This window comes from Chiloscyllium punctatum, chromosome 6, assembly GCF_047496795.1.
Source record: "Chiloscyllium punctatum isolate Juve2018m chromosome 6, sChiPun1.3, whole genome shotgun sequence".
NCBI lineage: Eukaryota > Metazoa > Chordata > Chondrichthyes > Orectolobiformes > Hemiscylliidae > Chiloscyllium > Chiloscyllium punctatum.
This window is the reverse complement of record NC_092744.1, coordinates 25,878,910-25,894,932: the sequence shown is the minus strand read 5'-3', so window position 1 is coordinate 25,894,932 and position 16,023 is coordinate 25,878,910. Positions and strand designations below refer to the sequence as shown.

General features: G+C 39.8%; 1 protein-coding gene across 1 annotated transcript in view; it reads left to right on the top strand.

Moving 5' to 3' along the window:
- The window catches only part of LOC140478632 (scavenger receptor cysteine-rich domain-containing protein DMBT1-like), a 110,438-nt gene that overhangs the window by 22,686 nt on the left and 71,729 nt on the right, over positions 1–16,023 (top strand). Inside the window, exons 5-6 of the mRNA XM_072571850.1 lie at positions 913–1,225; positions 1,819–1,893. Coding sequence (XP_072427951.1) covers positions 913–1,225; positions 1,819–1,893 — 388 coding nt within the window. The remainder of the gene's footprint in view (positions 1–912; positions 1,226–1,818; positions 1,894–16,023) is intronic.

Below are 16,023 nucleotides of genomic sequence, written 5' to 3'. Positions count from 1 at the left end.
TCTGGGACACTCTGGCCCACTCCTCCTTCATTCCCAACATGTCCTTACATTCCCATGTTACCTTCCTGTGTAATCACAGATGGTGTAACACCTGCTTACCTTCTCCTCCTCCTCATCCAAGGCTGTAGGACATACCTTCCAGTTTAAGCAGCAATTGCTAAACTTCATTCAGTCTAATCAACTGCAGCCAAAATGTGATCTCCTTACATTGGCAAGATGAAATGCAAATTGGGTGACCACTTCAAAGAACACCAACATTCTATCCATTTAAATGACCCAGAGCTGCCAACTGCCTACCATTTCAGCATATCATTGTGCTCCAATGCCAACATTTCTGACACATGCTTGCAGCAGTGTTCAGTGAGTCTCGGAGTAAACATTTCATGTTCCATTTGGGGATCCTGCAGTCTCTGGGACTTCGTATCAAATTCAATAACTTTACAACCTGATTCCATTGTTTGATATTTCTTCCCCATCCTCATAATCAGTCGTATCATGACATGGATTGCTTTTAGCACAGCCAACCCCTTTTCACCCACTGTGTTATGACACTGTATGGTTTGCGTTCAGCACAGACTATCCATTCTTTGCTACCCTTGGCTCTCAAGATCACTTATTCAGTTTATATTCTCTCCTGGCCTGTCCATAATCCCCATGTTAACCCAACCCTTTCACACCTCTCTCTCTGGGTTCCATCTCCATCTATTCACTCACTCTCCCTTCTCCCATCCCCTTCCAATCTGTTCTTCATCATAATAATCAGTTTTTCCAAGTTGCAATCAGTTCTGATGAAGTCACTGGACTTGAAACAGAAACTCTGGTTTCTTTCAACAAATGCTGACAGACCTGCTGGGTTTTTCCAGCAATATCTGTCTTTGTTTCAGATTAAAGCTCACTGTTTGTTATATAGACCACAGAGCTGTTCGGCTGCAGGATGGAGCAAACCCATGTCAGGGCAGAATTGAAGTTTTCTACAATGGGACCTGGGGGACTGTTTGTGCTGATTCTTTTGATATGGAGGATGCGGAAGTTGTTTGTAAACAGCTCAGCTGTGGATCTGCCCAATCTGTGGATGGTGATGTTACATTTGGAAGCGGTTCTGGACCGATCTGGCTCGATGATGTGAGCTGTCGCTTGCATGATATGTTCTTGTGGCAATGTCCATCTTCACCATGGGGTGAACATAATTGTGCCCACCAGGAAGATGTTGGAGTTATCTGTTCAGGTAAGAAGTGCAAATTGAAAAAAATTGTCTTGAAATGTTTCACCAATGTTTTAATATTTCTGCACTCGCAAATTTGAAATTATGCACATTTTCATTGTCAATGTTCAGACAACACCTTTGCTGTCTCACCTCTGTGGTTTCCAAGTCAAGCAGTAATTTGTTTTAAAATTTTCATCCCAGTTCATGATTGCTTCCACTACTTGACAACTCCCTATTACTTTAAACTGCTGCAGCCCTATAATTCTCCTACATAGCTGCCATCCACTCAGCCTGGGCATTTCCAGCATCTCTTGGGCATTTCCAATTACAATTGCTGCATGGAGATGACTTCAATTGCTTAGGTCCTCAGCTTCATAATTCTTCCACTTCACCTCCCTGCTTCTATCCATCTCTGTCCTCCATTACAATTACAATACCTCTTACAATCTGACCACAATTGACCATGATTTTAATCTTCTGACCCAATCTCGACTTTGTGCCTCTGTGTTATATTTTGTTTTATTTATTGTGGTCCCAGGAAGTGCCTTGGGACATCTCGTGTGCTGTATGAACACAAGTTGTTGCTGAAGTAATTAAATGTTTCTTTTTTTTAGAACTAAGTCCAAGGAAAATACGCAATGAGGGAGACATGAAGAACAGTAAAACTCAACTAGCTTCAGAAAAGTTTGGTAATTAGTGATATGGATATGAACAAATGTCATCCAGTAGGAACCTTTTTTTTTGATTCTTTGTGAAATTTCTGATTTCAATACCAAAATGGTTCTTTACAATCGTCCATCACTTCAACTGTTACAATTATTTTGCATCATTAATACCAATTATTTCATGTCAAAATGTCTTCCACTGGAAAAGCACAATAGGTCAGGCATCCGAGAACAGCAGGTCAGGCAGCATCCGAGGAGCAGGAGAGTTGATTTTTCGGGCATAAGACCTTCATCAGGAATGTTATGAAGGGTTTATACCCAAAATGTTGAGTCTCCTGCTCCTCGCATGCTGCCTGACCTGCTCTTCTATCCAGTGCCACACTTTTTGACTCTGATCTCCAATCCTCGCTTTCTCTGACCAATTATTTAATGTAGAGCAGCGAGTCCAAGTGCCAGAGTTAAGTATAGTGCACAATTGTCTTCAATTGCCAGCTGGTATCACACCCATCAGGATTGGTTATACTAGTGGTAGTAACAGGTACATAGCATCAAACGCTTGATAATTTACTATCACTCATTAATGGAAAGGGTTGAAAGATTAATCCAGGGACAAAATATTGGGGAAAATAGACTGAACAACGTATCAGCTGTCAGACTGCATTTATTCAGTCATTCACACTGGAATGAACACATTGCCTCTGCCTCTGTTCGGGACCGTTGAAATCTGGCAAAGTTCAGCATAACTGTCAAATATTCAATTATGCTCAGCGGGCTTTATTTTAATGAACGTGACTCCATTTCCAGGTTTTAAATAATCTCTCTTTAAACATGAGTAAACAGTTTCTGCTGTACAAATTGGTCAACTTATTTATCTTTTGGATTGCAGCAAATTATCCCAGAGCTGTGAATTTTTAAAACTTCATTCATGTGACCTGGCTGTCAATGGCTAATCCAGCATTGTTGTTTGTCCCTATTTCTTGATGAGAGTGGGGTGATGATCTGTCTTCATGAACTGCAACAATCCTTGGGATGTCAGAACACTGTTGCTATCTAGGGGAGGGAGGAGATTTTGACTGAGTGACAATAAAGGCAAGATGATAGCAGATGAATTTGAAGATGGTATGTAGCTTGAAGTGGCATTGTAGCTGCTGGTGCACTCATACATGTGACCTTGTTGCCTTGTCTACATATGTGCCAGAGGTCATGTGTTTTGAAAGTGCTGTTGAAGGGGTTTTGATCAGTTAATGCAATGTATTTTGCAGGTGGTACACCCTGTGTGATCGTGTTTTTTTTATTATGGAACAAGGCAAACAAAGTAATTATATTCAATTGCAAGTTAAAATACTTCAAATTCTCACACACAACTTTTGTTTCTGCAGAATTGCGGTTGGCTGCAGGATTTAATAATTGTTCTGGAAGGGTTGAAGTATTCATCAATGGAACATGGGGAACGGTTTGTGATGATTCCTGGGATAGGAAGGATGCTGCTGTGATCTGTCGGCATTTAAACTGTGGTCGTGCAGTCTCACCTCTGGAAGAGGTGCTGTTTGAAAGAGGAAATGGCACAATATGGATTGATGAAATTAAGTGCAAGGGGAGTGAATTATTCCTGTGGGACTGCCAATTGTCAGTAATGGCCAATCATGACTGTGAACATAAAGAAGATGTCAATTTGATATGCTCTGGTATGCCATTTTAAATTCAATCTTGATTTTACTGCACTGATCAATACACTCAATACACTCTTTGCTCTTATTTGTACTATCTGTGTCCTAAAGTTACAATACAACCTTTAGAATTCTCCAATTCTTAGATTTTGTGTATCACCAATAGTAATCCTTGCATCATAATTCCTTCATTTAGAAGATACTTGTGGGCGGCACGGTAGCACAGTGTTCAGCACTGCTGCCTCACAGCGCCAGAGACCCGGGTTCAATTCCAGCTTTGGGCGACTGACTGTGTGGAGTTTGCACATTCTCCCTGTGTTTGCGTGGATTTCCTCCCACAGTCCAAAAATGTGCAGGTGAGGTGAATTGGCCGTGCTAAATTGCCTGTAGTGTTAGGTGCATGGGTAAATGTAAGGGAATGGGTCTGGGTGGGTGCGCTTCAGCAGGTCGGTGTGGACTTGTTGGGCCGAAGGGCCTGTTTCCACACTGTAAGTAATCTAATCTAATCTGAAAAAAAATACTCTAATCTATAAATCTTAGGTCCAAAGTGTATGACTGAATCCAGACATACAAGAGTTCTATTTGCCACTATTCAATTCATTTACCATTTGGAGGTTTCTCTGTTTTCTGCAACATTTAGATTAGATTCACTGTAGTGTGGAAACAGGCCCTTCGGCCCAACAAGTCCACACCAGCCCTCCGAAGAGTAATCTACCCAGACCTATTTCCCTCTGACTGAAGCACCTAATGCTATGGGCAATTTAGCATGGCCAATTCACCTGACCCGCACATCATTGCACTGTGGGAGGAAACCGGAGCTCCTGGAGGAAACATACGTAGACACGATGAGAATGTGCAAACTCCACACAGATAGTCACCAAAGGCTGGAAACCAGCATTCGTCCCTGTCACTTGTGAGGTAGCAGCACCTACCACTGAGCCACCGTGCTGCCCCAAATACTTTGTCAGATCTCTAGAAGTCAGTTTTAATATTTAATATATATCTCTTTCCTCACACTGAAGTTGTATTTTTACTCTATTTCCCCATGCTACAACCTGCTGTATTTCCAAATATTTCTACTTAGCGCAATTGGTGCCTAACACCAGGTTACGATCAAATGCTGTTCAAAAAATGGAAAGTGCAAGATTCAGATTGAGTACCCTACTTAATCAGAATTAAACTAATACATATAAGTAAATGTAACAATGAATGCAATAACAGAGTTCCTGCCAGATTACGTGCTTCTTGTCCAATTTCACTGACAAATATTTTGGTTCAAGCTGTTGGTGTATGTATACATAAATAAAATTCATGAGGCCAGTTTTCTTTGTATTATTATTAATAAATGTTTTTAATTACAGGCCATCAAGAATTCACACAGCCCTTCAAACAGCAAAGAATCCCTCTCTTCATCATCCCTTGTGTTTTTATTATTCTTTTGATTGTTGTGTCAATTGCTTTGGCTGCAGAATTACAAAGAAGCTTTCAGAAAGGTTGGTTAATTTAATCTTAAAAGGCCTGCCTCAGAAGTAATATGGTTGATTCCTGCTAATCTTGCTTTCTACAATTCTTATAGTTTGCAGGAAGGATGTGGTCACATGTTAGCTTGAGACAATATACAAGGACATTAGACAAATTAGAGAATTTTCTTTAAACGTTGTTGAACGGAGACCAGCATTTGAAACTTTTTATCTTACACTCATCAGACGAGGGTGCAAGAAACAGACTTGAAGTGTTTGCATTTACCACAACATGAGAAGTGAGTACTGATTCGTTGGAGCATGATTGACACAAAGATGAGGGAATTGTGATAGTTAACAGGCCATCTTCATTCTCAGAGCTGAAAATGTATTGCTGGAAAAGCGCAGCAGGTCAGGCAGCATCCAAGGAACAGGAGAATCGATCCTGAAGGGCTTATGCCCGAAACGTCGATTCTCCTGTTCCTTGGATGCTGCCTGACCTGCTGCGCTTTTCCAGCAACACATTTTCAGCTCTGATCTCCAGCATCTACAGTCCTCACTTTCTCCTCCATCTTCAATCTCAGACCAGTCAGAGAGATTCTGATTGGTCAGGACATTGTGATCAGGATACAGCAGGTGTTGGCTATCTCTATGACACCATTTGTTTTGCAAATATTGTGTTTCTGACATCCTAGTTCAGTTGAGTGTAAGACTGCTATGAACCAGACATACCCCTCTGTAAATACATTAAGAAGATGGCCTAGACCCAATCGTTTTCCTTATTTTAAAGTCAAGTGCCAGGCTTTGTGTTCCAGATGAAATTCCATGAGTCAAACTATCAGTTTTGAAGCAAAACACGCTTTCTTCATATATGACAGTACAAATCCAAAAAAGAAAGAAGTTGGAATTACTTACCTCTGTTGGAAAACTTAACAGAATAATATATTGTTTAACTACTAAACAGTAACTGTTTCAGTCTAGTAACATCTCATAAACACGCATTTAAAAAGGCAAATTCAGTAAAATAGATTGTTTCTCATACAGTTCTCTAGACCAGCAGGAAAATCATCAAGAGAACATTCTCAGAGAGAAAGAGAGTGGCAGGGAGAGATGTATTGCAGCACCAAAACCCAACTTCAAGGCCCCAAAAACGACGACTGAGAAACTAAAACTAAAAACAAAACATCAAAATATACCCCTCAAACCATAATATCATCATACCTTCCCCCTTCAAATAATGAAACAAAATGAAAGCTTAACTTTTAAAAACATTTCATATTACACTATTAGTAGATGACAATACAGTACATGTACATTACATTCACTCAAAGCATGCAAACGTTCACTGCAATCTTCCAGTTCAAATTGTTTTTCCTGCAACTGAATGACTTCCTTAATCAAAGTTTTGATAATGCATTGACAATTGCGTTCTCTTGTCCTTCCACATGTACAATTTTCAAATTGAATGGCTGAAATATTGAGCTCCAAATCAACAGTCTGGAATTTTTATCCCAAACTTTTCCATATATTGTAAGGGATTAAGATCTGTGTATACAATTGTCTCCGACACATTAGTGGCAATATGAAAGTAGAAATGTTGCAATGCCTACAGGAAGCACAATGTCTCCATCTTAATTGTGGAATATTTCTGTTGATGTTTATTCAGTTTTCTGGAAAAATTCTTAATAGGTTTTTCGACCTTCTCAGTTTGCAAGAGTTTAGCACTGACAGCCGCATCACTCCATCGATAGTCAACTTGAATGACTTTGCTTAATTAGGTGTGAATAACACTAGGGCAGTGGTTAACACAGCTTTCAGGCTGCCAACTGCATTCTGACATTTCTACATTCACTGAAACATTCTGCATAAGTCAGTCAGTGGTGCAAGCACAATGCTAAACTTCGGTGTGATCTTCCAACAAAAACACTCAGACCCAAGACTTGTAGTATTTCCCTCTTTGTTGATGGTTTTGGAAACTGCTACATCACCATTGTTTTCACATCAGTTGGGGCCATCTTTCCATGTTCAATGACATAGCCCATGAACACAACTTGAGTTTTTGTGAACTCATTCTTAGCCAGGTTTATCACTCAGCCCGCCTACCGAAGTCGATCTCACAATTTTGATAGATGTTGCAAATGTTCCTTCCGTGGATGACTAGAAATCACCAGATCATCAATGCACTCCCCTAAAATGATTTTATTGTTTTGTCTTTGCAATGTGTCTGACATATTTTTGATACAGAATGTAAATGAGTTTAAACCATTACCGTCCATTTGGTGTCACAACAGCCAAACTTTCCTTCACTCTTTTGAATAAAGGTAGCTGCCAATATCATCTCAGTAAGCCCAACCTAGACATGTAAGTTGCTTCTCCATCTTAATAAAGTCTTCCAAATGAGGAATAGGATTTGAATCAGATTTTGTAATTGTACTGACTTTCTGATAGTCCACACATAATCATTGGGTACCATCTGGTTTTGACACTATTACTCTGTGTGAACTCTATTCACTGCAACTCACTTTGATTACATTGTCTTTGAGCATGAGTTCAATCTGGTTTTTGAACTGGTGCCAACTTTAGAGAGTTCTATTGATAATGATGTTGCTTAATTGGAACAGCATTTCCTATATCTACATTATGTATAATCAGATTAGTATTTTTCAGTTTATTCCCATATATCTCCCCACATGACTGGGATTCTTAACTCTTTCAGGTCATTTCAATTTCCACTGGAAAATAATTCTATCATTTCTCCCAATTTTTGAGAACTTTCATATTGTCCAATTTAATTTGAGGAATGTCCAGTTCATAGTCATCTGAACTTAGTTCTTCACTCTGTATTTTAACCAGTACCACATTCTCTTTTTGGTTTCCTTCCCTTTCAAAATACCTTTTGAACATATCCACATGACACATACTGTGAGATTTTTCAAATAATTCACCTCGCTTTCAATTTCCTTTTGATTTGATAATATCCATTAAAACTTGCCTTTAAAGATTTTCAGCGACAACAAGAAGTAACATTAACACTTTACTTTCACTTACGAAATTGTGAATTTCTGATATCTTTTCTGCTTCCCATTTTACCACATGCTATGCTACTTTTTAATGCTATCCAATTAATTCTATTTAAACTTTCCCTAAAACATGACATCACCAAATGTGTGGTTTCTGAACTCTGACTCAACAATTTTTCCTTATTTAATTTCAGTGGTCATCTCACCTCATGCCTAAAAACGAATTCAAAAGGACTGAATTTAACTGATTTATTAGTCATATTCATAATTGCAAAAAGTACAAATTGAATTCCTTTCTCCCAATTCTCTGTATAGTCTTGAATATAAACCCTCAACATGGTCTTTACAGTTTGATGCCTGTGTTCGCATGTACCTTACAGTTTTGGCTGGGATGCAGTGGATTTGAATTGCTTTATTTCAAAACAAGACATAACTTGAATAACTTTGGTGTAAAATTTGACCCGTGATCCAATTGTATCTCTGTGGCTAGTCTGTGTCTCATTTTTTTTTAAAAATGAGTAACACTTTGACAATAATTTTAGCCATGCTCCTACATCAGAGACTTGTCTCTGGAGATCTAGTAGGCACAACTGTTCTGGTCACAAATACTGATTCACACGTTTTGTTTTTGGTAGGGGTCCGATGCAATCAATTAAAACTCTGGTAAAAGGTTCCTCAAACGTTGGAATGTGTATTAAGAATGTTGACTTTTATCTCTGCCTGAGGTTTTCCAAATACCTGACAGGCATGAAATGCCTGATAATTCAAACACATCTTCATGCAATCCAGGCCCGTAAAAATATCTTGGTAATGTGGGTTGAGTTTTTTTTAACTCTCAAATAGCCTCATATTGGTAATTCATTTGCCGTCCTCAATACCTCCTTTCTATAGCCCAGTGTAATACAACTTGGTCAAACATAATCTCTGATAGTTGAACTTCAAGTTCCTTATTTTTATTCTTTGATTTTTTTCCTCTTGTTTCCACCCCTGGCTTTCTGACCTTGTTACCCCACAGTCAGGAAAAATCCCAGGCTATACTTCCTGTATCACCTCAGTTATTTGATTTTCCACTGGCTTCCCCAACACAGTGGACATCAATTCCATTTGTGATCAAACTGTATTGTTACCCAAGATAAGCTGCATTTATGGAACTGAGAATTTCTCTATTAAACCCATCACCATAGAGTCAGAGAGTCCAAGAGATGTACAGTACGGAAACAGATCCTTCGGCACAACTTGTCTACGCCGACCGATATCCCAACCCAGTCTAGTCCCACCTACCAGCACCCGGCCCATATCCCTCTAAACCCTCACTATTCATACACCCATCCAGATGCCTTTTAAATGTTGCAGTTGTACTAGCCTCCACCATTTCCTCTGGTAGCTCATTCCATAAATGTACTACACCCTGCGTGAAAAAATTGCCTCTTAGGTCTTTTTTATATCTTTCCCATCTCACCCTAAACCTATCCGCTCTAGGTCTGGACTCCCCCACCCCAGGGAAAAGACTTTGTCTATTTTTCATATCCACGGCCCTCATGATTTTATACACCTCTACAAGGTCACCCCTCAGCCTCTGACATTCCAGGGAAAACAGCCCCATCCTGTTTAACTTCTCCCGAAAGCTCAAATCCTCCAACCCTGGCAACATCCTTGTAAATCTTTTCTGAACCCTTTCAAGTTTCACAGCATCTTTCCAATAGGAAGGAGACCAGGACTGCAAGCAATATTCCAAAAGCGGCTGAATTAATGTCTTGTGCAGCCACAACATGACCTCCCAACTCCTATACTCAATACTCTGACCAATAAAGGAAACCATACCAAACGCCACTTTCACTATCCTATCTACCTGCAACTCCACTTTCAAGGAGATATGAACCTGCACTCGTAGGTCTGCTTGTTCAGCAGGACTCCCTTGGACCTTACCATTAAATGTATCAGTCCTGCTAAGATTTGCTTTCCCAAAATGCAGCACCTCACATTTATCTAAATTAAACTCCATCTGCCACTTCTCAGCCCACTGGTCCATCTGATCAAGATCCTGTTGTAATCTGAGATAACCTTCTTCGCTGTCAACTTCACCTCCAATTCTTCACCACTTTTCACTAGACTCTCCAATCTCACTTTATATAATGGAACACTGCTCTTCTCACAATGAATTCCACATATTTCCACCTTTTCTGGCAATACTGCTTCTGAATTGCAGAACTCCTCTCTCTCATCTTCAATGATTGACTTGCTCCTGTATCGCTTAAAATCTTAATTGCTTTACCAACTCCTCCTGGGAGACATGAGTAAATCTTAACTCTGCATGTAACTTGTTTAAAGAGATGTGGCAATTTTTCACAATCAACCACTGATCATATTGCACCTTCTGCAGATTTTTAGCTTTCACTGAGCGTTCCTTTATTACTTCAACAAAGCTCACTGGCTTATCTTGTTTTCCTACACCTGTCTTTGTAGTGCTTTTTTTGTAAACAACCAACACTGTGACTTCATGGAACCTTCTTGAAATGAAAGCGCCTGAGCTATTTCCCTTCTTTTTCCCACTTATGGGTTTCTTTTTTAATCCTGTGTTAAACTATCTTTACTTTCTTCAATGAAATCTTTTCCTTTCCATCTGAAGATTTTTCTCTTCCCAATTTATATTCCTGACAGATTGTTGGAAGATAAACTGCTGTTTATAAGGTGACCCATAATCATCTGCCATTTCTGCTGCTCATCTTAACTCTCTGCTCTTTCAAAAGAATTATCAGTAATACAAGAAGTTAATTTTTGAGCTCTTCCAAAATAATTCTCTCCCTAAATGCATCATATACTTAATCAATTTTAAATGTCCTTATCCACCTATCAAAATTACTTTGTTTGAGCCTTTGAAATTTAATATACATTTGACCAGGTCCCCTCCTTAGATTTCTCAATCATTGTATGCTTCTGCTACTAGTTTATAAGCACTTTAGATCACCTCATGTTACTCTCCAGATACCTCCGCTGATCATGATGCAGATACATCATTAGCTGTACCAATCAACTTTGTTTAGATTAACAATACCCACATGGTCATCAGCCATTTCATTTGTTTAGCACCTTTCTCAAATGAAGTGAGAAAGGCTTCTATATCCTTCTTGTCAGACTTAGGTAGTGCTTGGAAATATTTAAAAAGATACTCATCAGGCCTTTGGTTACTATGTGAATGTGCTCCATGACCGTCCTCATCACTACTTCTACTTGTCACCTCTACTTCCAACATTTTAAGTCAATTTTGAGTTTTCAGTTTCCACTTCTGAAGTTCAACTTCCCCCATTTTTCTCTTTCTTCTTCTTTCAATCATAAGTAAAACTGTTTCATTTCCTTTTCATGTTCAAAATGCTTCATTTTCAGTTGAACTGTAGCCATTTCTGAAGTTTCCAATGACATTCCTGGCTATTTTAAATTGCATTAATTAAGTCCTCTTTCCTCACAGACATGGACAACCCCAACTCCAGCTTGTCTGCCGATTCCAAAAGCTTTCTCTTATTCACTTTCTGTACCACTTCTGAAGTGACTTCTTCTATCCCTAGGAACCTCTTCATGACTGGGAGAGCCATTATTACTCAAGGCACACCCTGTTTAAAGCAATCAAATGCAACACCTAAAATGTAAAACATCAACACTTATTGCACACTGCAAGTTCGTTCAATAATACTAAACCCAAACTAGAATTTGAGATTTTGATCCTGATAAGTCCCACTTTGTTATGAACCAGATCAAATCCCTTCAAAATATATTAAGAAGATAGCCTAGACCCGAACATTTTCTTATTTTAAAGGCAAGTGCTAGGCATTATGTTCCAGATGCAATTTGATATGTCTAACTACCTTGAAATCTGAAAGCAAAACACATGATAATTAAAATACAACAAAATGAAGGAGAAATGGAAATAATTTAACTCTGTTGGAAAACTTAATAGAAAAATAGATTATTTAACTACTAAACAGTAACTGTTCCAATATAGTAACATTCTAGAAACCCGACCTGGGAAAATGAAATTCAGTAAAACAGATTGTCTCACATGCAATTCTCCAATCCCGGAGGAAAAACGTTAAGAGAAATCTCTGAGAGAAAGTGTAGGAGGGAGTGCTGTATTACAGCTCCTATATTCGGCTTCAAGATGCCAGTAACTGCAACTGATAAACTAAAATCCTGGCTCTTACAGGAGTTTAATCACCTATATTCAGGCTGCTTCTATTCTTCTCACTTGAAAAACAATCCCCAAGGACCTCACCTGTGGTTTATTGGATTCAAATAGACAGCTTCGACCTCTCTGTCAAACCTCTCTTCAAACAAAAACAGTACAAAATACATTTCTGAAAGCCACAACATCATCACAAGACAAATAGCTTCATTTTCTAGTTTCCTATTAGAAATCTTTAAATTCTGTACTATCAAGGATATTCGTAATGAGGAAAGATTGGCAAATGTTTGGTTATGCAGGAAATTATTTATTTCAACATAGGAGGCTTAAGAGAGATTAACTTGATTTAAATATGGCAATGAGTGGGGGCATGGGTAGAGTGGATGGGGAAATCAATCTCACTCAGTTGAGAATTCAGTTGTTTGAGGCCACAGAACTGAAATAATTGGTACAAGGTTTAGCAGCAGTTTTAGCAGCAGTTTTATGACAATTGCTTTCCTTTGGAGATTAGATTAGATTAGATTAGATTACTTACAGTGTGGAAACAGGCCCTTCGGCCCAACAAGTCCACACCGCCCCGCCGAAGCGTAACCCACCCATACCCCTACATCTACATTTACCCCTTACCTAACGCTATGGGCAATTTAGCATGGCCAATTCACCTGGCCTGCACATCTTTGGACTGTGGGAGGAAACCGGAACACCCGGAGGAAACCCACGCAGACACGGGGAGAACGTGCAAACTCCACACAGTCAGTCGCCTGATTCATCGAGGTTTGACAATGTGATCCGGCCATTCATGAAGTGTATATAAGTGGGGAAAAAAATTCGTGGATATAAACATAGGGTTGTAGAAATGTATAGCATTGAAACATACTCTTTTCCCCACCTCATCCATGCTGGTCAGGTATCCCACATTAATCCAGTTCCATTTTTCAGAACCAGAGGACACAGTTGAAAAATAAGGGGGAGGCCATTTAGAACAGAGTTGAGGAGAAACTTCTTCACCCAGAGAGTAGTGGATATATGGAATACTCTGCCCCAGAAAGCAGTGGAGGCCATGTCTCTGGATAGCTTCAAGAAAGACATGAATAGAGCTTTTAGAGATTGTGGAATCAATGGTTATGGGGATAAGGCAGGAACAGGATACAGATTATGGATGATCAGCCATGATCATAATGTTTGGTGCTGGCTCGAAGGGCCAAATGGCCTACTCCTGCACCTATTGTCTATTGCCTATTTGGCGCATATACCTCTTACCCTTTCGATTCATACACCCATCCAGATGTCTTTTAAATGTTATAATTGTACCAGCTTCCACCACTTCCCCTGGCAACTCATTCCAGGCACATTCTTCCCTCTTCCTGAAATAGTTGCCCTTTATGTCTCTTTTCAATAATTCCACTCTCACCATAAACCTATGTCTTCTACTTTGGACTCCTTATCCTGGGGAAAAGACATTGTCTATTTACCCTATCCATGATGCCCAAAACATCGACTTTCCTGCTCTTCGGATGCTGCCTGACCTATTGTGCTTTTCCAGTGCCTCCTTTTTGCGACTCTGATTCTCCAGCATCTTTGCCCCAGAGTAGGAGAATCTCAAACTGGAGCGCATATATTTAAGGTGAAAGGAGAAAGATTGTAAAGGGACCCCAGGGGCAACCTTTTCAGACAGAGGGTAGTACATGAATGGAATGTGCTGTGAAAGGAAGTTATGGAAGCTGGTAAAATTTCAAAGGCATCTGAATGGTATATGAATAGGAAGAGTTTAGAGGGATGTAGCTCAAATGCTGAAAAATGGAAATAGATTAATTTAGAACATCTGGTGAGTATGGATGGGTTGGACCAAAAGGTCTGTTTCTGTGCTGTGCATCTCCGCGACTCTATGACACTGTGACACTGCACTGAGGAATTCCTGCTGAGATAACTGATCTCAAACAACTACAACTATCTTCCTATGACTCTACAAGATATGACTTTAATCAATGGACAATTTTCCTCATAATTTGCATTGAATCTTGTTTTGTGAGGACTCCTTAATACCACATTCAGTCAAGTATGACTTCAGTGTTTGAACCAAGGTTGCAAAGAGGTTAGGATCTAAATCTGGTTGGACCCAAAATTGGTTTCAGTGAGCAGGCTATTGCTCAGAAAATGCTGCTTGATAGCACTGTTGATGACACCTTCCATCATTTTCCTGATGATCAAGATGTGGTGGTAATTCGCTGAGTTGAATTGGTCTTGTTTTGTTTTGCATAAGACAACCCCTGACAATTTTGCATTTGCCAGTGTTGTAACTGTACTGGAATATCACACAGGAGTGGGGCAAATTCTGGAGTCTGCATCTGCACTTCTGTTGCTGGAGTTTCCTCAGAACCTTGAGCATTTCCTGTGTCCAATACTTCTAGCCATTTTTAAATATCGTTTAATATTACAAATCAATTTGGTTGAAGAATGCTGTGTATAATTGCAAGGTGCTCTGCAGGATACCAAGCTGGATCATTTGCTCAGTGCTTTAAATTGTTGCAAATTCTTCTGCATTTTCTTTCGCACCCATGTACTGGATTCTCCCATTGTTGAGCATTTCTATGCAGTGGGTGGTTTGAATGTGGAATGAACTTCCAGTGGAAGTCGTGCATGCGGGTACAGTTATAACGTTTAAGGGACACTGAGATCAGTGCATGAATGAGAAGATTTTGCAGGGATATGGGCCATGAACGGACAGGTAGGACTGGATTAGTTTGGGATTATGTTCAACATGGATTGGTTAGACAGTCAGGTCTTCTTCCATGCTGTATGACCCGAAGACTGTGGGAATATTTGTGGAGCCTTATCCTCCAGTGAGTTTTAAAAGTTTTATTTATTAGATGTGGCAGTACTAAGATCAGTTTAGATCAGAGCTGATGGTTTGGAATTGCTTAGGCTTGCAGGTTTTGGTGTCTGACAACATGTCATGTTTTATTCTGGCTTCAGCATGTCGGCAATTCATAGTGTTGCTCCTGACATGCCATCCCGTATTGTTCATTAAACCAGGGTTGATCACTTGCCTTTCCAGTGAGGTAGAATTAGGATATATTGGGCAATGAGGTTGCAGATTATATTGAAGTGCAATTCTGTTGTTGTTAATGGCCTGGAGTACCTCATAGATGTTTTATTTTCAGTTCCAAGTCCCATTTACCAAAGTAGTAGTTTTTAAATTCATTTGTGCGACTTGGGCATTGCTGGCTGGCCAGTATTGATAGCCCATCCCTCTTTGATCTTGAGAAAGTGGTGATGAGCTGCTTTCTTGATTCGCTGCAGTGAACTTTCTGTGGGCTGACCCACAATGCCAGTTGGGTGGGAATTCCAGGATTCTGTGAAGGAACAACGGTATATTTCCAAATTTGGTTGGTGAGTGGCTTGGAGAGGAATTTGCAGGTGGTGGTGTTCCCAAGTACCTGCAGCCCTTGTACTTCTAGATGGAGGTGGTTCTGAGTTTGGAAGTTGCTGTCGAAGAATCTTCGATAAATTTCTGCAGTGCATCTTGTAGATAGTCCATGCTGCTGCTACTGAGTAACGATGGTGGAGGGATTAAATGTTTATTGATGTGGTGTCAATCAAATGAGGTGCTTTGTCCTGGATGGTGTCAAGCTTTCTGAGTGTTGTTGGAGATGCACCCATCAAGGCAAGGCACTCCTGACTTGTGCCTTGTTGATGGTGGAAAGACTTTGGGGAGTCAGGAAATGAGTTACTCGTCACACTATCCCTAGTCTCTGACCTGCTCTTGTAGCCACTGTGTTTACGTGTTGAGTCCAGTTGAGTTTCTGGTCAGTGGTAACCCCAAGGATGTTGAC